General features: G+C 41.8%; 1 protein-coding gene across 1 annotated transcript in view; it reads left to right on the top strand.

Moving 5' to 3' along the window:
• dph6 (diphthamine biosynthesis 6) overlaps positions 1-25,467 on the top strand; it is a 265,870-nt gene that overhangs the window by 202,501 nt on the left and 37,902 nt on the right. Inside the window, exon 13 of the mRNA XM_061968175.2 lies at positions 16,174-16,416. Coding sequence (XP_061824159.2) covers positions 16,174-16,416 — 243 coding nt within the window. The remainder of the gene's footprint in view (positions 1-16,173; positions 16,417-25,467) is intronic.

The following is a 25,467-nucleotide window of genomic DNA, read 5'->3' as shown; positions in this document are numbered from 1 at the left end:
ACCATTAAAAATCAGTTCCCAGTGGCTTATTTTATTTTTCAAAGTTTTTTTCAAAATTTTACCCATCACGCAATATCCCTAAAAAAAAGCTTCAAAGTGCCTGATTTTAACCATCGTTATATACACCCGTCCATTTTCCTGTGACGTCAGCAAGGTATAGCGACATTAGCTCGGATTCAGACTCTGATTTCAGCGGCTTAACACTGTCTGATAAGATAATTACTAACAACTATGAACTAGGTTTACAGCATATGAAATACATTTGGCAACAACATGCACTTTGAGAGTGCAGACAGCCCAATTCAGGCGCGCTAAGAACATATATTTTTGCACGATTTCAGCACTCAGGTTAACCATACCTAAATAGACACAAAATACTGCATTACACAAGACTACCCGAATGTACTCGAATGATTGAAAAAAAAAAATGTTTTTAAGCTAAATTATTGGTAAACACAGTTTATGTATAATAATTTACGTAAAACCGCGAGTAATGAATAAAGTTTTCATCAATTAATATATTCTGTAGACATACCCTCATCCGCTCTCTTTTCCTGAAAGCTGATCCGTCCAGTTTTGGAGTTGATGTCAGCAGGCCAGGGAAGCTAGGGTCGATATTCTTCTCTTGATCATCTTCGGTGGCATAAGAGACGGTGTGAGCCAAGACATCCAGGGGGGTTTAGCTCGCTCGTCTGCGGGAACAAACTGCCGCCATTGCTTGCCGTGCTACCGAGGTCCTTTGTCCCTGAATAGCTCACACACTCCGGCAGATTCAATGGGGGTCTGGCGGCAGATTTCTTTGACTTTATCGTTGGAAATGCATCTGCTTTGAGTGTCGCAGGATATCCACACATTCTTGCCATCTCTGTCGTAGCATAGCTTTCGTTGGTAAAGTGTGCGGAACAAACGTCCAATTTCTTGCCACTTTCGCATCTTTGGGCCACTGGTGCAACTTGAATCCGTCCCTGTTGGTGTTGTTACACCCTCCGACAACACACCGACGAGGCATGATGTCTCCAAGGTACGGAAAACAGTCGAAAAAACGGAAAATAACAGAGCTGATTTGACTCGGTGTTTGAGAAAATGGCGGATTGCTTCCCGTTGTGACGTCATCGCTCCGAGAGCGAATATTAGAAAGGCGTTTAATTCGCCAAAATTCACCCATTTAGAGTTCGGAAATCGGTTAAAAAAATATATGGTCTTTTTTCTGCAACATCAAGGTATATATTGACGCTTACATAGGTCTGGTGATAATGTTCCCCTTTAACAAAAAAAGGTGAAACAACTGAAAACATGTTTTATATTCTAGTTTCTTCAAAATATCCACCCTTTGTTCTGATTACTGCTTTGCACACTCTTGGCATTCTCTCGATGAGCTTCAAGCACACCTGTGAAGTGAAAGCCATTTCAGGCGACTACCTCTTGAAGCTCATCGAGAGAATGCCAAGAGTGTGCAAAAAAAAATGGCTATTTTGAAGAAACTAGAATATAAAACATGTTTTTATTTATTTTACCTTTTTTTGTTAAGTACACAACTCCACATGTGTTCATTCATAGTTTTGATGCCTTCAGTGACAATCTACAATGTAAATAGTCATGGAAATAAAGAAAACGCATTGAATGAGAAGGTGTGTCCAAACTTTTGGCCTGTACTGTACATATCAAATAACCAACGCAGTATAATAATCATTATTAATAGTAGTACAGTAATAGCAATCAAATTCAAATACAGGATATTATATAATATATGTATTTGTGTAATCCCTCACAGGATGTGTCCTTGTATCAGAGAAACATTACACCATGTTAGTTTAACCTATTTTACACATTTTGCATGCTCGTTTTCCCGGCTTTAATTATGCATGAGGGTGCTCCGCGGGGAGAAACGTGACCATTAGCATAGATGATAGGTGGGCTCCAGCCGCTTTCCCACCTCTGGCTCGTCCTTGGAACCGGCCCGAGAACCTGACTGTTCGTCAATAGCAGGTCATTTTATCCAGGGTTGCTCAGTTGGACTACACACACGTCTCCAAGCTCTGCTAATGACACCTGGAGACGTCCTCCAGAGACATCCCAGGCCAAATATAATCCCGACGCTATCTGGCCAACTCTGACCGAAAAAAAAAAAGTGCAATTAGAAACACCTCAGTTCGAAAGGCGACACCGTTAACGTTTGACAGAGGAAGCAGTCAAGACGCTCCCTGAGAACATTAACATCACGTCGCTGTGTTTTGGCTTAGTTGTGACAATTGAGGTTATGTGGATAAAAAAGTGCTTGTTGAGGTTAGAATAATTTCCTGTAGCAACAATGAATTATGACTTTGTGTTTGGCAAGCCGTCACAAAAGCTCATGTTTTTTGGGATGGACTTTGCTGTTTTAAAAACACTACCCAAATCATGTCACTCTATGTGTATTTTCCCTTTTTATATATCCTTTTCCCAGAAAAAAAATGTATCATTACCACATTTTCCTTTTGTTTATCCTTAGATTATGACTCATGTCAGCGTAGGTGGTGGATTTTTCCTGGGAATATTGAGTCACAAATGACGCCAACGTTTTCTGGTATTGTTGAGTAATTAATTTGCAATAATAAGCAGTTATGTGCGTACAGGGGAAGAAGACGGCACAGACAGGAGGGACGTTGTTTTAGCTCTATTTATTATTATTATTTTATATATATATATATATACAGGTAAAAGCCAGTAAATTAGAATATTTTGAAAAACTTGATTTATTTCAGTAATTGCATTCAAAAGGTGTAACTTGTACATTATATTTATTCATTGCACACAGACTGATGCATTCAAATGTTTATTTCATTTAATTTTGATGATTTGAAGTGGCAACAAATGAAAATCCAAAATTCCGTGTGTCACAAAATTAGAATATTACTTAAGGCTAATACAAAAAAGGGATTTTTAGAAATGTTGGCCAACTGAAAAGTATGAAAATGAAAAATATGAGCATGTACAATACTCAATACTTGGTTGGAGCTCCTTTTGCCTCAATTACTGCGTTAATGCGGCGTGGCATGGAGTCGATGAGTTTCTGGCACTGCTCAGGTGTTATGAGAGCCCAGGTTGCTCTGATAGTGGCCTTCAACTCTTCTGCGTTTTTGGGTCTGGCATTCTGCATCTTCCTTTTCACAATACCCCACAGATTTTCTATGGGGCTAAGGTCAGGGGAGTTGGCGGGCCAATTTAGAACAGAAATACCATGGTCCGTAAACCAGGCACGGGTAGATTTTGCGCTGTGTGCAGGCGCCAAGTCCTGTTGGAACTTGAAATCTCCATCTCCATAGAGCAGGTCAGCAGCAGGAAGCATGAAGTGCTCTAAAACTTGCTGGTAGACGGCTGCGTTGACCCTGGATCTCAGGAAACAGAGTGGACCGACACCAGCAGATGACATGGCACCCCAAACCATCACCCAACCATGCAAATTTTGCATTTCCTTTGGAAATCGAGGTCCCAGAGTCTGGAGGAATACAGGAGAGGCACAGGATCCACGTTGCCTGAAGTCTAGTGTAAAGTTTCCACCATCAGTGATGGTTTGGGGTGCCATGTCATCTGCTGGTGTCGGTCCACTCTGTTTCCTGAGATCCAGGGTCAACGCAGCCGTCTACCAGCAAGTTTTAGAGCACTTCATGCTTCCTGCTGCTGACCTGCTCTATGGAGATGGAGATTTCAAGTTCCAACAGGACTTGGCGCCTGCACACAGCGCAAAATCTACCCGTGCCTGGTTTACGGACCATGGTATTTCTGTTCTAAATTGGCCCGCCAACTCCCCTGACCTTAGCCCCATAGAAAATCTGTGGGGTATTGTGAAAAGGAAGATGCAGAATGCCAGACCCAAAAACGCAGAAGAGTTGAAGGCCACTATCAGAGCAACCTGGGCTCTCATAACACCTGAGCAGTGCCAGAAACTCATCGACTCCATGCCACGCCGCATTAACGCAGTAATTGAGGCAAAAGGAGCTCCAACCAAGTATTGAGTATTGTACATGCTCATATTTTTCATTTTCATACTTTTCAGTTGGCCTACATTTCTAAAAATCCCTTTTTTGTATTAGCCTTAAGTAATATTCTAATTTTGTGACACACGGAATTTTGGATTTTCATTTGTTGCCACTTCAAATCATCAAAATTAAATGAAATAAACATTTGAATGCATCAGTCTGTGTGCAATGAATAAATATAATGTACAAGTTACACCTTTTGAATGCAATTACTGAAATAAATCAAGTTTTTCAAAATATTCTAATTTACTGGCTTTTACCTGTGTATATATACAAAAGTATGGAGTGTGAAACTAATCCAAATGTGTATGTGTGCGGCTATGTGTGGAGATTAACTGAGTGTTGAGCGAGGTGCGGAAGTCCAAGGAGGGGCAAGACAAGCTCGGAGGTCCGTGAGACAGGCAGGTAGTCGGGGGAAATAGCGAGGCGTCAAAGTCCGTGTCCAGGCGGGAGGTTGAGATCCAATATGCAGCCAGGGAACCAGAGGGAACACGGGAAGACGAGACACACAGCTCGTGACGTGGGAACGAAGGTAGGCTATAGGGAGGCGACAAGGAGGAACACGAGACATATGAACATGGAGGGGGAGAAACAGAGAGAGAAAGAGTGCAGAGAGCTTAATAGATTTGGTTTACTGTACAGGACAGGTCGCTACGTTCTGGCACAGGATAGCAGGTTGCGCTGGCTTAAGAAGGCAGGAGAGCTCATCAGCGAAAGGTGTGTAGATTGCTGATTGGTGATTGGATGCAGTAAGAGTGTCGCACGCCGGTGCGCTCTTGTAGGTGCACCCAGCGCGGCGCACAGATGAATGCGCACTGGGGTGCGCTCGGGCCGTAACATAGGCAGTTTCATTCGAAACAGATTCATTAAAGACAGCAAAATAGATTATCATTAACTTTATGTAACTTTAACACCGGGGTGCCCCAACTTTTTCCACTGAGCGAGGGCCACAGAATGACAAGTCAATCATTGTGGGGGCCTTTTTGGGAGTTTTCTGACATGGACTTGTTTCTTCAGCATTGTCCACAGGTTTAAGTCAGGACTTTGGGAAGGCCATTCTAAAACCTTAATTCTAGCCTGATTTAGCCATTCCTTAACCACTTTTGATGTGTGTTTGGGGTCATTATGCTGTTGGAGCGCCCAACTGCGCCCGAGACCCAACCCCCGGGCTGATGATTTTAGGTTGTCCTGAAGAATTTGGGGGTAATTCTCCTTTTTCATTGTCCCATTTACTCTATGTAAAGCACCAGTTCCATTGGCAGCAAAACAGGCCCAGCGCATAATATTACCACCACTATGCTTGACGGTAGGTGTGGTGTTCCTGGGATTAAAGGTTTCACCTTTTCTCCTCCAAACATATTGCTGGGTATTGTTAAACAGCTCAATTTGTGTTTCATCTGACATCACATGGACGAAGATAAGACCTTCTGGAGGAAAGTTCTGTAGTCAGATGAAACAAAAATGTAGCTGTTTGGCCACAATACCCAGCAATATGTTTGGAGGAGAAAAGGTGATGCCTTTAATCCTAAGAACACCACTCCTACCGTCAATCATGGTGGTGGTAGTATTATGCACTGGGCCTGATTTGCTGCCAATGGTGCTTTACAGAGAGTAAATGAGACAATGAAAAAGGAGGATTACCTCCAAATTCTTCAGGACAACCTAAAATCATCAGCCCGGAGGTTGCGTCATGTCAGAAAACCAACAAATTTAGCTCAACTGCACCAATTTTGTCAAGAGGAGTGGTCAAAAATTCAACCAGAAGCTTGCCAGAAGCTTACTGTCAAGCATGGTGGTGGTAGTATTATGCTCTGGGCCTGTTTTGCTGCCAATGGAACTGGTGCTTTAAATGGGACAATGAAAAAGGAGGATTACCTCCAAATTCTTCAGGACAACATAAAATCATCAGCCCGGAGGTTTTAGGTGGAATTATTTCCCATTCTTGCTTGATGTACAACTTAAGTTGTTCAACAGTCCGGGGTCTCCGTTGTCATATTTTAGGCTTCATAATGCGCCACACATTTTCAATGGGAGACAGGTCTGGACTACAGGCAGGCCAGTCTAGTACCCGCACTCTTTTACTACGAAGCCACGCTGTTGTAAAAACGTGCAGAATGTGGCTTGGTATTGTCTTGCTGAAATAAGCAGGGGTGTCCATGATAACGTTGCTTGAATGGCAATGTATGTTGCTCCAAAACCTGTATGTACCTTTCAGCATTAATGGTGCCTTCACAGATGTGTAAGTTACCCATGCCTTTGGCACTAATACACCCCCATACCATCACAGATGCTGGCTTTTCAACTTTGCGCCTAGAACAATCTGGATGGTTCTTTTCCTCTTTGGTCCGGAGGACACGACGTCCACAATTTCCAAAAACAATTTGAAATGTGGACTCGTTAGACCACACAACACTTTTCCACTTTGCATCAGTCCATCTTCGATGAGCTTGGGCCCAGTGAAGCCGGCGGCGTTTCTGGGTGTTGTTGATAAATGGCTTTCGCTTTGCATAGTACAGTTTTAACTTGCACTTACAGATGTAGCGACGAACTGTAGTTACTGACAGTGGTTTTCTGAAGTGTTCCTGAGCCCATATGGTGATATCCTTTACACACCGATGTCGGTTTTTGATGCAGGGATCGAAGTTCACGGGCATTCAATGTTGGTTTTTGGCCTTGCCGCTTACGTGCAGTGATTCCTCCAGATTCTCTGAACCTTTTGATGATATTACAGACCGTAGATGGCGAAATCCCTAAATTCCTTGCAATAGCTCGTTGAGAAATGTTGTCTGTTGGACAATTTGCTCCCGCGTTTGTTCACAAAGTAGTGACCCTCGCCCCGTTCTTGTTTGTCAATGACTGAGCATTTCATGGAAGCTGCTTTTATACCCAATCATGGCACCCACCTGTTCCCAATTAGCCTGTTCGCCTGTGGGATGTTCCAAATACGTTTTTGACGAGCATTCCTCAACTTTCTCAGTCTTTTTTGCCACTTCTGCCAGCTTTTTTGAAACATGTTGCAGGCATCAAATTCCAAATGAGCAAAAAAAATAGCAAAGTTTACCAGTTCGAATGTTAAGTGTCTTGTCTTTGCAGTTTATTCCATTAAATATAAGTTGAAGAGGATTTGCAAATCATTGTATTTTGTTTGTATTTACCAGAGGTGGGACCAAGTCATTGTTTTGCAAGTCACAAGTAAGTCTCAAGTCTTTGCCCTCAAGTCCGAGTCAAGTCCCGAGTCAAGACAGGCAAGCCCCGAGTCAAGTCCAAAGTCAAGACTGGAAAGTCTCAAGTCAAGTCCTAAGTCCTGCATTTTGAGTTTCGAGTCCTTTCAAGTCCTTTTAACCACAGACTAATATATTAACACAGATTGTGTATGCTTTTCAAACGCTGTATTCATTTATTAAAACAAGTGCATTTTAAATTGCAGGAAAGAAAATTGTGCTGACATTGCACTTTATAATAGCACTATTAACCAGTCATTTTAAACATTAACTCATTCCTTTACAGAACAAATACATTGAAAAATAAAGTGCAAATGTACTTATTTGTACAAAAGTGTTAACATTGAAAAAACATGACATATGCGTGAACATAACAAAAAAGTTGTACTTTTTATATGTCAGGGCCCTATGCTGCATTGCATTTGCAAAAGACCAAATTAGCCAAGAGTCTGTCAGTCATTTGTGCACGATGGGGGCGTAGTATGATGCCACCATGGCTGAAAACTCGCTCCACTGGAGCACTGGAGGCAGGCACTGCCAAGACTCTCATGGCCACTCGGAACAGTGAAGGAAGAGTCTTCATGTTCAATGCCCAGAACAAAAGGGGGGGAGAGTTTTTTTGGGTTGGTGCACTACTTGTAAGTGTATCTTGTGTTTTTTATGTTGATTTAATTTAAAAAAAATAAAAAAAATAAAAAATATTTCTTGTGCGGCCCGATACCAATCGATCCACGGACCAGTACCGGGCCGCGGCCCGGTGGTTGGGGACCACTGAGGTAAACAACCAACAGTATGTCAGAAAGCTAGCTAAAACGGTACACATATTCATAATATAGTATACATTTTAACTGACCTTTATTTGACTATTTTTGTCTTTTTTTAGGTGGCTAAAATACGCGGTGCTGCTGACCGCCGTCTAACGTTACGTGTGATATATTGACTAACGTAACCCTGCTTAAAAAAAATCACTGAACAAAAAGTATGAATAAGGTAGTGAACTGCAACAGATTCCCGTGTTTGCAATAACGTTATAACGTTAGCAGTGAGTTTACAGCCTCACTGATTTAACTACACAGCAAATAAAAGTCACGTTACTTAGCCAATAAACGTTAGCTTACATTCAAAACTTACCCTTCTTTGTGCAACTTCAAATGCCGGACGAAGTTGGAAGTTGTTGCCTCTCCATCAGTCATTTTCGAACCGCATGTGTTGCATACTGCAAACCGTTTTGTGTTGACCACCTCGTAATTTTTATACCCAAACAAAAGTATTTTAGGTATCATTTTTTGTTCACTGGCGTGTGGTTTGGACATGTCTTCTTCGTTGGTTGTCCTGCAATTTGATTGGATGAATGCTGTGTGATGAAAACAAAGTAGATCTAATTTGATTGGCTGTTGTACTGAGAGCACACCAGCTGACACACGCAACGCTGATAGACAAGTACACAATGAAAAATACGGAGCGCTCCCGAATAACTTTTTCATCTTTGGGTTTTGGGGAAAGTAGCAAGTCGTGTCAAGTCATGTCAATTCAAAAGGCTCAAGTCCAAGTGAAGTCACAAGTCATTGATGTTAAAGTCTAAGTCGAGTTGCAAGTCTTTTTTACATTTTGTCAAGTCGAGTCTAAAGTCATCAAATTCATGACTCGAGTCTGACTCGAGTCCAAGTCATGTGACTCGAGTCCACACCTCTGGTATTTACGATTTACAGAACGTGCCAACTTCACTGGTTTTGTATGTACGTAAGAGTCTGGGTGTTTGACCTTTGAGTTTCTTTCCATTAGGATTGAAAACTTGGCAGTATTAGGGCGTAATGTTCACACTAATGCAGCACATCCTGTCTTGTCTCTGCGGGCCATTTAGCGCACTAAGACTAGCATTTGAAAAAAAATACTTGCCTTGTTATAGAAAGTTTAATGTCATGTGCAATTGTTTGCCCCCCCCCCCCGTTATGAATATTAAAAAGTTGCTATTAAAATTGCATGTCGCGTCGGCGGGTTGTTGATCACGTTGAGAACGCCAATGCAAATTGGACTGTCTTCCCTGTCAAGGCCCAGGATGAATAATGTACTTGTGTTGTATATTCAAGCAGCACACCATTGACAGTCAATTAACAAGTTTGATTGGTGTGTGAACTCATTCTTTTGAACTGTTAATTTTATGTAAATAGTATTCGCTTCCCCCCCCGACGCCCGCCCACCCCTCTTCTCTCGCAGCCAGGTTCGCCACAGGAAGACGTGCCCCCTCCACCAACAAACCCCCCCCCCCCCCCCCCCCTCCACCCCCCTCAATTCCACCTCCCACTAAGAGTAACCAGAACAGGATTGTCAATAATTGATCATCACACACCTGCTTGCTTGCAGCAATGGGAGTCTGCCTTTAACAGCCACAAGGGCCCCTCTGTTAGAGCCTTTTGATATTCAAATTGACAAATGGTCGCCAACCTTTTTATGAATTTAAAATGGGGCGGAAATCTTTTCATAGGGATGTGCTTTAAAGATTCCGGCCACCCCCGTCCAAGCCATGATGTCATGACTGGGACTTTGGCTTGGTTTGTTCTCCCGTGGTGCAAATGAGCATTTGGACCAGACATGGCGTGAAGGTGAAGACATTATTTATTTTAAACTATCAAAAAAGGAATAAACAAAAAGCGCGCACAGTGGCGTAGAATAAAACTAGACTTTAAACACAAAACTTGCACATTGGCAGAAACTATGAACAATTAAACAAAACACTAACTGTGGCTTAACAAACAAAAACTTACTTGGCATGGAACCGGCATGAAAAAAAAGAGTAGCAAGGGTCATCAGGGTGTGGAGAGTGTGCAGGAGCATAAATGTGGTGATGTCGTCAGAACGAACAACAGAAAATGAATGAACTTAAATACTATGGACATGATTAGTGAAAGCAGGTGCGTGACTCGAAACGTGAAACAGGTGCGTGACGTGACAGGTGAAAACTAATGGTTGCTATGGTGACAAGAGTGCACAATGAGTCCAAACGTGGAACAGGTGCGTGACGTGACAGGTGAAACTAATGGTTGCTATGGTGACAAAACAAAAAGTGCACAAAAAGTCCAAAATTTAAACCGAACATTACTAAAACAAAACATGATCACACAGACATGACACATGAGAGCGGATGTGATCACTTTTGACGGCTCCTAAACAAAATGCCGACGACAATTTGTTGCCAAGGTTTTTGAATCCCTACTATATCAAAACCGTTTTCAGTTCATACCTTAGTACACTTCAAAATGTCTAAAAAAAAAAATAATCCAAAAAGTCAGGGAAGCTTCATCAATGCAGTGTTGTAAAAACCCCGTTTCCATATGAGTTGGGAAACTGTGTTAGATGTAAATATAAACGGAATGCAATGATTTGCTAATCATTTTCAACCCATATTCAGTTGAATATGCTACAAAGACAACATATTTGATGTTCAAACTGATAAACATTTTTTTTGTTGTTGCAAATAATCATTAACTTTAGAACACGTGACAAAGAAGTTGGGAAAGGTGGCAATAAATACTGATAAAGTTGAGGAATGCTCATCAAACACTTATTTGGAACATCCCACGGGTGAACAGGCAAATTGGGAACAGGTGGGTGCCATGATTGGGTATAAAAGTAGATTCCATGAAATGCTCAGTCATTCACAAACAAGGACGGGGCGAGGGTCACCACTTTGTCATCAAATGCGTGAGCAAATTGTTGAACAGTTTAAGAAAAACCTTTCTCAAGCAGCTATTGCAAGGAATTTAGGGATTTCACCATCTACGGTCCGTAATATCATCAAAGGGTTCAGAGAATCTGGAGAAATCACTGCACGTAAGCAGCTAAGCACGTGACCTTCGATCCCTCAGGCTGTACTGCATCAACAAGCGACGTCAGTGTGTAAAGGATATCACCGCATGGGCTCAGGAACACTTCAGAAACCAACTGTCAGTAACTACAGTTGGTCGCTACATCTGTAAGTGCAAGTTAAAACTCTCCTATGCAAGGCAAAAACCGTTTATCAACAACACCCAGAAACGCCGTCGGCTTCAATGGGCCTGAGCTCATCTAAGATGGACTGATACAAAGTGGAAAAGTGTTCTGTAGACTGACAAGTCCACATTTCAAATTGTTTTTGGAAACTGTGGACGTCGTGTCCTCCGGACCAAAGAGGAAAAGAACCATCCGGATTGTTATAGGCGCAAAGTTGAAAAGCCAGCATCTGTGATGGTATGGGGGTGTATTAGTGCCCAAGACATGGGTAACTTACACATCTGTGAAGGCGCCATTAATGCTGAAAGGTACATACAGGTTTTGGAGCAACATATGTTGCCATCCAAGCAACGTTATCATGGACGCCCCTGCTTATTTCAGCAAGACAATGCCAAGCCACGTGTTACATCAACGTGGCTTCATAGTAAAAGAGTGCGGGTACTAGACCGGCATGCCTGTAGTCCAGACATGTCTCCCATTGAAAATGTGTGGCGCATTATGAAGCCTAAAATACCACAACGGAGACCCCCGGACTGTTGAACAACTTAAGCTGTACATCAAGCAAGAATGGGAAAGAATTCCACCTGAGAAGCTTAAAAAATGTGTCTCCTCAGTTCCCAAACGTTTACTGAGTGTTGTTAAAAGGAACATGCTCTTTCCCAACTACTTTGGCACGTGTTGCAGCCATGAAATTCCAAGTTAATTATTATTTGCAAGAAAAAAATAAAGTTTATGAGTTTGAACATCAAATATCTTGTCTTTGTAGCATATTTGTTATGATCCGCTGCCCGGATCATATTTCTGTTTGGGTTTTCTGTTAGTCTTGGACTCATTTTGTTCCTGTCTGTGCACCTTTTGAGTTGGTTACCATAGTTACTTATTAATTCCACCTGCCGCTTGTGTTTCTGACGCGCACCTGTTGTAATCACAGACGCTATTTAAGCCCACCTTTGTTCATCACTCGTTCTGCTTTCTTTGTTTTTGCATCACGCGACTGCCACGTAAGTTCGTTCTTGTTTCCTGGACTCAGCTAAATTCCATAGTCTGTGCTAAGTGTTAGCCTTAGCTTCCGGTGCGTTCGGCACCTCTTCCTGTCGGTTTGTTTTCTGTTTTGTACCAGTTTTGTGTTATTTTATTATTAAATCAAGTTATTACCTGCAAGTCCTGTCCGGATTCGTCCCTTGCATCTTGGGAGAACAAACCCCCGCATCACCATGCGCACCCCCACGTGACAATATTGAACTGAATATGGGTTGAAAAGGATTTGCAAATCATTGTATTCCGTTTATATTTACATCTAACACAATTTCCCAACTCATATGGAACTGGGGTTTGTACTAATTACAGTGTTATTTGTACCAAAGTAAATGCTGAACTCTCCCGAGATCAGTCCCATTTCTCGCATTATAATTCCAGGGTGTGTCTTCCCTAACAAGTAAAGGACCTTGTCTTAGTGTGCATCAATTGAACCGTATCTTGATCCTCCCCTGGGATTTGCTCATGCACACGTTTTCCCTGCACGGGGCCAGCAAATGATCAGCATGTCACCAGCAGATATTTGCATTGACCAACACGTTAGAGCCCAGCACAAATGCCATCCTGCTACAAAGCCTCCGCGTGTCTCTAAAGACCTGACCCCCGTGATACCACCCCTCATCCTTACTCGTCTCTCTGCATTAAACAGATAGATCCCAGCCCCGTGGTTTGGTTATGCAGGACACATCCTGCTAACAAAGGCATTTAATGGAGAATTAGCTCATTATCACATGGTTAATTATGCTTATAAATAGCAGTGGTGTTGCTGAGACCCGCTGGCAGGTTACTCAAAGTACCTGATTTGTTTTTAGAGCTGTTAAATAAAAAGTGTCAGTAATGAAAAAAGCTGAAAATCGTGAGGCGGGCCTTGTTGATTAATGCTACTCAAGAGTATAATTGATGTTAATTTGACAATAGCACCTAGTAGGTTTGAAAACATGTTGCTAAGTTTGCCTTTGAGATATGCGGTGTTGTAATAGAACTTTTCTTATTTGTGAAAAAAGCAACATTTACAAAACCCCAAACCGGTGAAATTGGCACGTTGTGTAAATGGTAAATAAAAACAGAATATAATAATGTGCAAATCATTTTCGACTTATATTTAATAAAATAGACTGCAAAGACAAGATATTTAATGTTCGAACTGAGAAACGTTATTTTTTTTTTGCAAATAATGATTAACTTAGAATTTAATGGCAGCAACACATTGCAAAAAAGTTGGAACGGGGGCATTTTTACCACTGTGTTACATGGCCTTTCCTTTTAACACTCAGTAAATGTTTGGGAACTGATGAGACCATTTTTTAAGCTTTTCAGGTGGAATTCTTTCCCATTCTTGCTTGATGTACAGCTTAAGTTGCACATCTCTGCGCTGCTGACCCGTCTCCGCTCGGGATGGTGTCCTGCTGGCCCCACTATGGACTGGACTCTTACTATTATGTTGGATCCACTATGGACTGAACTCTCACAATATTATGTCAGACCCACTCGACATCCATTGCTTTCGGTCTCCCCTAGAGGGGGGGGGGTTACCCACATATGCGGTCCTCTCCAAGGTTTCTCATAGTCATTCACATCGACGTCCCACTGGGGTGAGTTTTTCCTTGCCCGTATGTGGGCTTTGTACCGAGGATGTCGTTGTGGCTTGTGCAGCCCTTTGAGACACTTGTGATTTAGGGCTATATAAATAAAGATTGATTGATTGATTGATTAAGTTGTTCAACAGTCTGGGGTCTCGGTTGTGGTATTTTAGGCTTCATAATGTGCCACACATTTTCAATGGGAGACAGGGCTGCACTACAGGCAGGCCAGTCTAGTACCCGCACTCTTTTACTATGAAGCCACGCTGTTGTAACACGTGGCTTGGCATTGTATTGCTGAAATAAGCAGGGGCGTCCATGGTAACGTTGTTTGGATGTTAACATATGTTGCTCCAAAACCTGTATGTACCTTTCAGCATTAATGGTGCCTTCACAGATGTGTAAGTTACCCATGCTTTGGGCACTAATACACCCCCATACCATCACAGATGCTGGCTTTTCAACTTTGCGCCTATAACAATCCTCTTTGGTCCGGAGTACACAACGTCCATAGTTTCCAAAAACAATTTGAAATGTGGACTCGTCAGACCACAAAACACTTTTCCACTTTGCATCAGTCCAACTTAGATGAGCTCGGGACCAGCGAAGCCAGCGGCTTTTTCTGGGTGTTGTTGATAAATGACTTTCACTTTGCATAGTAGAGTTTTATCTTGCACTTACAGATGTAGCAACAAACTGTAGTTACTGACAGTGGTTTTCTGAAGTGTTTCTGAGCACATGTGGTGAAATCCTTTACACACTGATGTTGGTTTTTGATGCAGTACCGCCTGAGGGATAGAAGGTCCGGAATATCATTGCTTACGTGCAGTGATTTCTCCAGATTCTCTGAATATTTTGATGATATTATGGACCATAGATAGTAAAATCCCTAAATTCCTTGCAATAACTCATTGAGAAATGTTGTTCTTAAACTGTTGGACAATTTGCTCACTCATTTGTTGACAAAGTGGTGAACCTCGCCCCATCCTTGTTTGTGAATGACTGAGCATTTCATGGACGCTGCTTTTATACCCAATCATGGCACCCACCTGTTCCCAATTAGCCTGTTCACCTGTGGGATGTTCCAAATAAGTGTTAGATGAGCGTTCCTCAACTTTGTCAGTCTTTTTTGCCACTTGTGCCAGCTTTTTTGAAAAATGTTGCAGGCATCAAATTCCAAATGAGCCAATATTTGCAAAAAACAACAAAGTTTACCAATTCGAACGTTAAATATCTTGACTTTGCAGTCTATTCAATTAAATATAGGTTGAAAAGGATTTACAAATCATTGTATTCTGTTTGAATTTACCATTTACACAAGGTGCCAACTACACTGGCTTTGGGTTTTGTAAATTGAAATCAGTTAACGAGTTAAATGAATTTAAAAAAATATTAAAATGAATACAAACACAACAAAACATGAATAATAATAATGACAAAAATACATTCAAACCGAAATGTATTCATGAATATTATAAATAAAAGAAAAACATGACACAATTTAAAATATTTATAAAATACATTAAAACAATGCACATAATATATGTGAATAAAATATAAAGTATGATATAAATTATTATATATGAATTAATAAATATGATTAAATAATATGAATTAAAAAATAAATAAATTGTACAAATTGTACAAACCCTAAATAAATTATTTAACCTTTGTGATTACCAGTATTTGCAAAAATTAAAAGTGAAATTGAAAGTATTAAATTCATTAAAAAAAATAAATGTTTCAAGTTTAAATTAAATACAAACAAAATAAAATATAAATAATAATAATGTAGAAAATACATTCTAATGGATATGTACAATATATTCATTAATGAAATTAATTAAAAAAAAACAGATAAAACTATTTAAATGTTTATAAAATACAATAGAACATTATAAATGAATATAATATATGTAAATAATATATAAAGTATGATATGATATATGAATATGATGAAATAATATGAAATAAAAAATAAATACAAGCTTAAACTGTACGACCATAAAATAAAATAAAGTATTAAAAGAGTGGGCAGCCATGTGGGGCTGCGGTGCCTCACAATAAAAAGGTCCTGGGTTCGACTCCCGGGCTTGGGGTCATTCTGTGTGGAGTTTGCATGTTCTCCCTGTGACTGCGTGGGTTGTCTTCGGGTACTACGGCTTCTTACCACCTCTGAAGAAGACCCCCCCCCCCCCCCCCCCCCAATCAAAGTCCGCCTATAACTTTTGAAGCTAATTAACAGCTAATTCATCCATTTTACATCTCCAGCAGTTGCTGTGGTAAAGAAGCTGACCTTTACATTTTTTTTAAAATATTTGTTCCCTTTTCTAGGTGGATGGTGACGTGTTCTGTGCGGGCCAGATCGCACTGATCCCCTGCACCATGCAGCTGGTGAAGGCCGGCGCCAGCAAACAGGCTGTGTTGTGTTTCAGCCACGTCCAAAAGGTTCTGAGGGCCGTCGTCAGCTGTTTGACCCTGGGCCACGTGGTCCAGGCCCACTGTTACGCAACCAGACGCCAGGACATCCCCGTCATCCGGGCCGCATGGGAGCGCATGCTGGAGACTGCAGAAGAGGTCGGTAATTAAAGCCATGAAGAGTATTGAAGTAGTTGTAGAGGTCTTCAACAGGGGTGCGCCAACCCCAGGGGGTTCGTAGAGGTATTGCAGGGAGGGGCCGGGAAAATTTTGGTATAATTTTTTTTTAATATATTTTTTTTATATTTCCACCTGCAATTTTATCCCCAAATGTAAATGTCTTTAAATACACACTGCCATGTAGTTGAATGGGAATAAATAACATGTAACGTGAGTAAATCATTAAATTATTATATTCATAAATAATGATTTTATTTGATTCATAAATAATTATATTATTTAATTCATGGATAAATAATTATATTATTATATTCATGTTAGATCAGTGCTCTGTCAGCTAGCAATTTGCGTGTTCGTTGTCAGTTAGCAATTACCGTATTTTTCGGAGTATAAGTCGCTCCGGAGTATAAGTCGCACTGGCCGAAAATGCATAATAAAGAAGGAAAAAACATATATAAGTCGCACTGGAGTATAAGTCGCATTTTTTGCGGAAATGCTAAAACCCAACACCAAGAATAGACACACAGGAGCATTTTTACCACTGTGTTACATGGCTTTTCCTTTTAACAACACTCAGTAAACGTTTGGGAACTGAGGAGACCAATTTTGAAGCTTTTCAGTTGGAATTCTTTCCCATTCTTGCTTGATGTACAGCTTAAGTTGTTCAACAGTCCGGGGGTCTCCGTTGTGGTATTTTAGGCTTCATAATGCGTCACACATTTTCAATGGGAGACAGGTCTGGACTACAGGCAGGGCAGTCTAGTACCCGCACTCTTTTACTACGAAGCCACACTGTTGTAAAACGTGGCTTGGCATTGTATTGCTGAAATAAGCAGGGGCGTCCATGATAAAGTTGTTTGGATGGCAACATATGTTGCTCCAAAACCTGTATGCACCTTTCAGCACTAATGGTGCCTTCACAGATGTGTAAGTTGCCCATGCCTTTGGCACTAATACACCCCATACCATCACAGATGCTGGCTTTAGAACTTTGCGCCTATAACAATCCGGATGGTTATATTCCTCTTTGGTCCGGAGTACACGACGTCCATAGTTTCCAAAAACAATTTGAAATGTGGACTAGTCAGACCACAAAACACTTTTCCACTTTGCATTAGTCCAACTTAGATGAGCTTGGGACCAGCGAAGCCTGTGGCTTTTTTCTGGGTGTTGTTGATAAATGGCTTTCACTTTGCATAGTTGAGTTTTAACTTGCACTTACAGATGTAGCAACAAACTGTAGTTACTGACAGTGGTTTTCTGAAGTGTTTCTGAGCCCACGTGGTGATATCCTTTACACACTGATGTTGGTTTTTGATGCAATACCGCCTGAGGGATAGAAGGTCCGGAATATCATTGCTTACGTGCGGTGATTGAATCTTTTGACCAAAACACTTAAAACAAGTAAAACACTCTAACATAAAATCTGCTTAGGTCAGGTCAGCAGCAGGAAGCATGAAGTGCTCTAAAACTTGCTGGTAGACGGCTGCGTTGACCCTGGATCTCAGGAAACAGAGTGGACCGACACCAGCAGATGACATGGCACCCCAAACCATCACCCAACCATGCACATTTTGCATTTCCTTTGGAAATCGAGGTCCCAGAGTCTGGAGGAAGACAGGAGAGGCACAGGATCCACGTTGCCTGAAGTCTAGTGTAAAGTTTCCACCATCAGTGATGGTTTGGGGTGCCATGTCATCTGCTGGTGTCGGTCCACTCTGTTTCCTGAGATCCAGGGTCAACGCAGCCGTCTACCAGCAAGTTTTAGAGCACTTCATGCTTCCTGCTGCTGACCTGCTCTATGGAGATGGAGATTTCAAGTTCCAACAGGACTTGGCGCCTGCACACAGCGCAAAATCTACCCGTGCCTGGTTTACGGACCATGGTATTTCTGTTCTAAATTGGCCCGCCAACTCCCCTGACCTTAGCCCCATAGAAAATCTGTGGGGTATTGTGAAAAGGAAGATGCAGAATGCCAGACCCAAAAACGCAGAAGAGTTGAAGGCCACTATCAGAGCAACCTGGGCTCTCATAACACCTGAGCAGTGCCAGAAACTCATCGACTCCATGCCACGCCGCATTAACGCAGTAATTGAGGCAAAAGGAGCTCCAACCAAGTATTGAGTATTGTACATGCTCATATTTTTCATTTTCATACTTTTCAGTTGGCCAACATTTCTAAAAATCCCTTTTTTGTATTAGCCTTAAGTAATATTCTAATTTTGTGACACACGGAATTTTGGATTTTCATTTGTTGCCACTTCAAATCATCAAAATTAAATGAAATAAACATTTGAATGCATCAGTCTGTGTGCAATGAATAAATAGAATGTACAAGTTACACCTTTTGAATGCAATTACTGAAATAAATCAAGTTTTTCAAAATATTCTAATTTACTGGCTTTTACCTGTATTAGTAAGAGTGTGAAAGTTGTTTATATCGCCACCCTCAGTGTGATCTGTATGGCTGTTAACCAAGTATGAATTGCATTCACTTATGTGTGTCTGCAGAAGCCTCATATAACATGTAACGGGGCTGGCAAGCTGTTTGTTCAAGCCGTAGAGGGCGCTAAAGGTAGTGACATCACGGCACGCCCTTATTATTGTTGTTTAGGTGAAAATCAGCATACATTCGAGAGAATAGTTTCCCTGAAATTCGGGAGTCTACCGGAAAAATCGGGAGGGTTGGCAAGTGTGACGCTGTCAAGTGCCCTTCATATAAAACTCGCGGGCCGCACTAACATGACATTTCCATATTAAGGTGCGGGCCGCGTGTCTGAGACCCCTGGTTTATACATAGCACAAAGCAAAAAAAACTTTGTATGTAGTGTTATTTCATTTTAAATTTCAAAAGAGTTTTGTGGCTCCCATTGTTTTCTTTAATTTGTGGAAACGGGCAAAATGGCTCTTTGAGTGGTAAAGGTTGCCGACCCCTGCGTTAGAGGAACAAACGTGAGGCTCAACAGTTCTGATTGGCGAACATGTCTGTCACTCAAAAAAAACAACAACTTGCAGTTATTTACCGTACTAATTAAAACCTTCAACGTCGATTCGATTTCGATTCATCGTGCAGCCTTATACTACGTGACAATATAAAAAAGGTAGCGAGGTTCAAGACTTTTCAACATCCATGACCAGACTCTTACTTTTAGGATGTCTTATCCCACAGAGTCGTGCACGTCAAACAAAACGTCAAAATCCTCAGCGGCCCGTGCGATTTACTGCAAAATGGGAATGTTGAAGCCTTCAAAAGCCTTGCACGTTGGACACACATACAAGCTCGCAATACCGCTTGGCTTTCCAGGAAGTGACACAAAGTTGACATCCTCTCTCCAGGCTTTAACCCAAACCCCCCCCGCCCGCCCACCTCCTGCAGAGCCACATGTTGGAGGTACGTCTGCGTCCCCCTGGGGTCTAGTCCCGTGACGAGGCAGATTACAATGGGCGGAGATAGAGGCTGCCAGCGAAGACTGGCACTCTGGAGCAAGGGGTTGTAAGCCGGGGTGGCGGAATGGCGAGTGAGGAGGGGGTCGGGGGCGTGGGGGTGGGGGTGGGGGGGGGATAAGCTGCTCTGAGAGTTGAACCCGGCTCCAAAATGGAGTGTAAGAGGTGGGGGGGGGCAAAGGATTAGGGAGGCTCTGAGGAAGACATCTGCTTCTGTGCCAAAGCTGCACAATATCAAAGACGCCAGCGCTCCCTTCATCATCAACTTTTCATGAGAGAACTCGGCGCTGAATATCAGTCGACAGTCTTGTGGGGAAAGGAACTTTCTCTTTCCTGTTCACAAATAATCACAAAAGTACTCTTTTCTTTCTTTTAGTCCAGGGGTCCCCAAACTACGGCCAGCGTCCAAAATCTGTCCTTTCTAATCCATTTTCTACCGCTTGTTACTCTCGGTGTCTCCTCGCCGCTCAGGCAAATCATATTGTCATTTTCCCATCAATAATGTGACACCATCGTGCTCTGAATATATATATATATATACCCTTCCATCACGCAAGACCTACTGACTCAAGCACTAGACTTCGCCTCAGACTACGACTCAATCACAGGCAACGAAAGAAACATCATCATCCACGCAAAAAACTCCATTCTCATCCACAACAGTACACCATGGCAAAAAAAGAACAATGCAACATTTGACGTCACTATGGGAAGTTTTGACGGAGCAGAAACGTGTGAACTCGTTGGGAGTTTCCTCCTCTCCCAGCTCGCTAGCCTCAATTTGAACCTTGGTATTTACCGTGATGACGGACTGGCAGTGTGTCGCGCCTCGCCAAGGAGCAGCGAGAATACCAAGAAGCGCATATGCCAAATTTTCAAAGAGAACGGCCTACGGATCACGATTGAAGCCAACAAGCAAACCGTCAACTTCCTTGACGTCACTTTCAACCTGAGAAATAACAGCTACCAACCATTCACGAAACCCAACACAACACTCCAATACGTGCACCATGACAGCAACCACCCACCCACCACCACGAAAAGAATACCTACCGGAATTAATAAAAGGCTATCGATGCTGTCATCTAGCAAAGCTGAATTTGACCAAGCAACCCCCCCGTACCAAAAAGCCCTTGATGAAAGCGGATACAATTTCACCCTCACCTATGAACCCACGCCAGGAAACCAGCCAAAAAAGAACAGAAAACGAAACGACATCATCTGGTACAACCCCCCCATACAGCAAAAACGTCTCAACTAACATTGGACACAAATTCCTCAATCTGATTGACAAACACTTTCCCAAAGACAACATCCTAAGAAAAGTATTCAACAAGAACAACATTAAATTGAGTTACAGCTGTATGAACAATATACGACAAATCATCTCAAACCACAACAAAACAATTGCAAATGAGCCGTCGGCCCCCGGACAGAGCGACTCCAAAACCAACAAAGGCTGTAACTGTCGAAAGAAACCTGATTGCCCTCTCAACGGGGGGTGCTTACAAACATCAGTTGTCTACCAATCTAAGGTAATACGCAAGGACATTAACACATCCGACACATATGTAGGATTAACCGAGGGAGAATTCAAAACCAGATGGAACAATCACAAGGCTTCTTTCAGGAACCAAAACCTGCGGAATACCACAGAACTCAGCAAACACATTTGGGACCTCAAAGACAATAATGTTGAATATTCAATAACATGGCAAATTCTTGCATCCAGCACACCTTACAATAGTGGTAATAAAAGATGCAACCTATGCTTGAAAGAGAAACTGTTTATTATTTACCGTCCAGACCTGTCATCCCTCAACAAGCGCAGCGAAATTGTAACAGCATGCCGCCACAGACGGAAACACCTCCTAGGTAACACATGAGCCAATCACCACGCCCCTACGCCAGCCTGTACCCACCCACTCTGTGCCCTATATAAACCATGGTATGTGAATGCTCCCATTAAAATCTCCTGATGATTGAGGGAACCCCCCCTCATGAAACAGGCCTGTAGAGATGAAATAGTCTTGTGATTTTTTTCCCACACATACATATATATATATATATATATATATATATATATATATATATATATATATATATATATATATATATATATATATTAGAGATGCGCGGATAGGCAATTATTTAATCCGCAACAGCATCACAAAAGTTGTCAACCATCCGCCATCCACCCGAACTAACATTTAATCAAAACCGCACCCGCCCGCACCCGCCCGCACCCGCCCGTTGTTATATATCTAATACAGACGATGCAAGGCATTAGTGAGGTTATAAAGCTTTTGCCTGTTAAAGAAAGGAGACTGATCCAATGCAGCAGAGACATTCAATGCGTGCCACGCTGTCACGGCCCAGACGCACACCAGTGCGCAATCATCTGGGAGCCGCGCTGAGCGCACCTCCAAGCGCGCTCGCGCCACTCAGACTGCTGCAGACAGCTGCGTTCTATCTTGTTTTAACATCCTGTGGCACTCTTCTGGGATCACGGCGGATGAAACTGCTCATGCTCAGGGTGTTTGTGGAGGTTCTGGGTTTTGCACAAATGTGATGCACCATGTTAGATGTCCCGGTTTTGTGACTGTCGTAGACATAAACAGCGTCGCAGCTCTTGCAAATCACGTAGCCAGCATTACTATCATCCTGATTTACAACCTCATAAAAACGAGTCCACGCTGAACTTTTCTGGCCTTTTTTCCCCTGGTCTTTAGTATTCCCTTTTTTAGTTTGTCGCGTACCACGTTTGCTGCCGGTGTTGCCATCTCTTTTCTTCTGTTGTTGCGTGCTGCAGGTGCCTGCTCATTTTTCGTATGTGGGTAACAACATTTAACTATGTATATATATTTCCGAATTGGTTTAACTGCCACCCGCCTGAATCTATTTAAAATCTAATTTTTTTTTATTTCAACCGCCCGACCCGACCCGCGGATAAAATCTAATTTTTTTTTATTTCAACCGCCCGACCCGCGGATAATCTGCGGACTCTGCGGCTGTGTCCGCAAACCGCGCATCTCTAATATGTATATATATATATATATATATATATATATATATATATATAGTCGAGGTTTCTGTGGTTTATCCCTTATACCAGGGGTCGGCAACCCGCGGCTCTAGAGCCGCATGCGGCTCTTTAGCACCGCCCTAGTGGCTCTCTGGAGCTTTTTAAAAAATGTATGAAAAATGGAAAAAGAAAAAAAACAAAACTATTTTTTGTTTTAATATGGTTTCTGTAGGAGGACAAACATGACACAAGCCTTCCTAATTGTTATAAAGCACACTGTTTATATTAAACATGCTTCACTGATAGCTATTTGGCAAGCGCCGTTTTGTCCTACTAATTTTGGCGGTCTTTGAACTCACCATAGTTTGTTTACATGTATAACTTTCTCCGACCTAGGACGTGTTTTATGCCACTTCTTTTTCTGTCTCATTTTGTCCACAAAACCTTTAACGTTGTGCATGAAAGGTGAGTTTTGTTGATGTTATTGACTTGTGTGGAGTGCTAATCAGACATATTTGGTCACTGCAAGCTAATCGATGCTAGCATGCTATTTAGGCTAGCTATATGTACATATTGCATTATTATGCCTCATTTGTAGCTATATTCGAGGTCATTTTGTTTCCTTTAAGTCCTCTTGATTCAATGTATATCTCATGACACACTATCTGTATGTAATATAGCTTTTAATTTTTTGCGGCTCCAGACAGATTTGTTTTTGTATTTTTGGTCCAATATGGCTCTTTCAACATTTTGGGTTGCCGACCCCTGCCTTATACAGTGCTTAATACCGGGGTAGAGCGGCATATACGTTGGGTCAGGAAAAAACACAGAGGCTGTTTCATCCCTACAAGCCTGCAAGTTTCCTTTCTCTTCAGGGGATTTTATAACATTCAGTCGTGGTCAAAAGTTTACATACACTCTTATTTTTTTGTGATAGAGTGATTGGAGCACATACTTGTTGGTCACAAAAAAACATTCATGAAGTTTGGTTGTTTTATGAATTTATTATGGGTCTACTGAAAATGTGAGCAAATCTGCTGGGTCAAAAGTATACATACAGCAATGTTAATATTTGGTTGCATGTCCCTTGGCAAGTTTCACTGCAATAAGGCGCGTTTGGTAGCCATCCACAAGCTTCTGGTTGAATTTTTGTCACGACTTGGACTATGGCGTGGATTGTTCTCCCGAGGTGCAAGTGATTTGGATCAGACATGGCGTGAAGGTGAATACATGATTTATTTTAACACTATATATCAAAAAGGAACAAACGAAAAGCGCGCACAATGGCGGAGGTACAAAACTAGGCTATTGAAAACAAAACTTGCACATAGGCAGAAACTGTGAACAATTAAACAAAAACACTAACTGTGGCATTAATAAACAAAAAAACTTACTTGGCATGGACTATGAAGTGCGCAGAGGTAAGAGTGTGACAGGGGTATGAATCCGGATGTCGCCAGAAAGACAAACTGAAAACAATGAACTTAAATACTACAGACATGATTAGTGAAAACAGGTGCGTGACTCAAAACGTGAAACAGGTGCGTGACGTGACAGGTGAAAACTAACGGTTGCTATGGTGACAAAACAAACAAAAGTGCACAAAAAGTCCAAAAACAAAACCGAACATGACTAAAACAAAACATGATCACACAGACATGACAATTTTTGACCACTCCTCTTGACAAAATTGGTGCAGTTGAGCTAAATTTGTTGGTTTTCTGACATGGATTTGTTTCTTCAGCAATGTCCACACGTTTAAGTTAGGACTTTGGGAAGACCATTCTAAAACCTTAATTCTAGCATGATGTAGCCATTCCTTTAACACTTTTGACGTGTGTTTGGGGTCATTGTCCTGTTGGAACACCCAACTGCGCCCAAAATTGATTTGGGGGCGGTATAGCTCGGTTGGTTGAGCGGCCGTGCCAGCAACTTGAGGGTTCCAGGTTCGATCCCCTCTTCCGCCATCCTAGTCGCTGCCGTTGTGTCCTTGGGCAAGACACTTTACCCACCTGCTCCCAGTGCAGTATCACAAAAGAGTTGTAGAAATTATTGGAAACATAAGACTTTCTCCTCCAAACATATTGCTGGGTATTGTGGCCAAACAGCTCAATTTTTGTTTCATCTGACCACAGAACTTTCCTCCAGAAGGTCTTATCTTTGTCCATGTGATGTCAGATGAAACAAAAATGTAGCTGTTTGGCCACAATACCCAGCAATATGTTTGGAGGAGAAAAGGTGAGACCTTTAATCCCAGGAACACCATTCCTACCGTCAAGCAAGGATGGTGGTAGTATTATGCTCTGGGCCTGTTTTGCTGCCAATGGAACTGGTGCTTTACAGAGAGTAAATGGGACAATGAAAAAGAAGGATTACCTCAGGACAACCTAAAATCATCAGCCCGGAGGTTGGGTCTCGGGCGCAGTTGGGGGTATATATATATATATATATATATATATATATATATATATATATATATATATATATGTCTTAATAAGGTTATCCAAAAAATAGTGCTCGATACCGTAGTAGAGTGCAATATATGTATGTGTGGGGAAAAA

Source organism: Nerophis lumbriciformis, linkage group LG08, assembly GCF_033978685.3.
Source record: "Nerophis lumbriciformis linkage group LG08, RoL_Nlum_v2.1, whole genome shotgun sequence".
NCBI lineage: Eukaryota > Metazoa > Chordata > Actinopteri > Syngnathiformes > Syngnathidae > Nerophis > Nerophis lumbriciformis.
The sequence above is the reverse complement of the archived record's forward strand: the minus strand, read 5'-3'. Positions and strand labels throughout refer to the sequence as shown.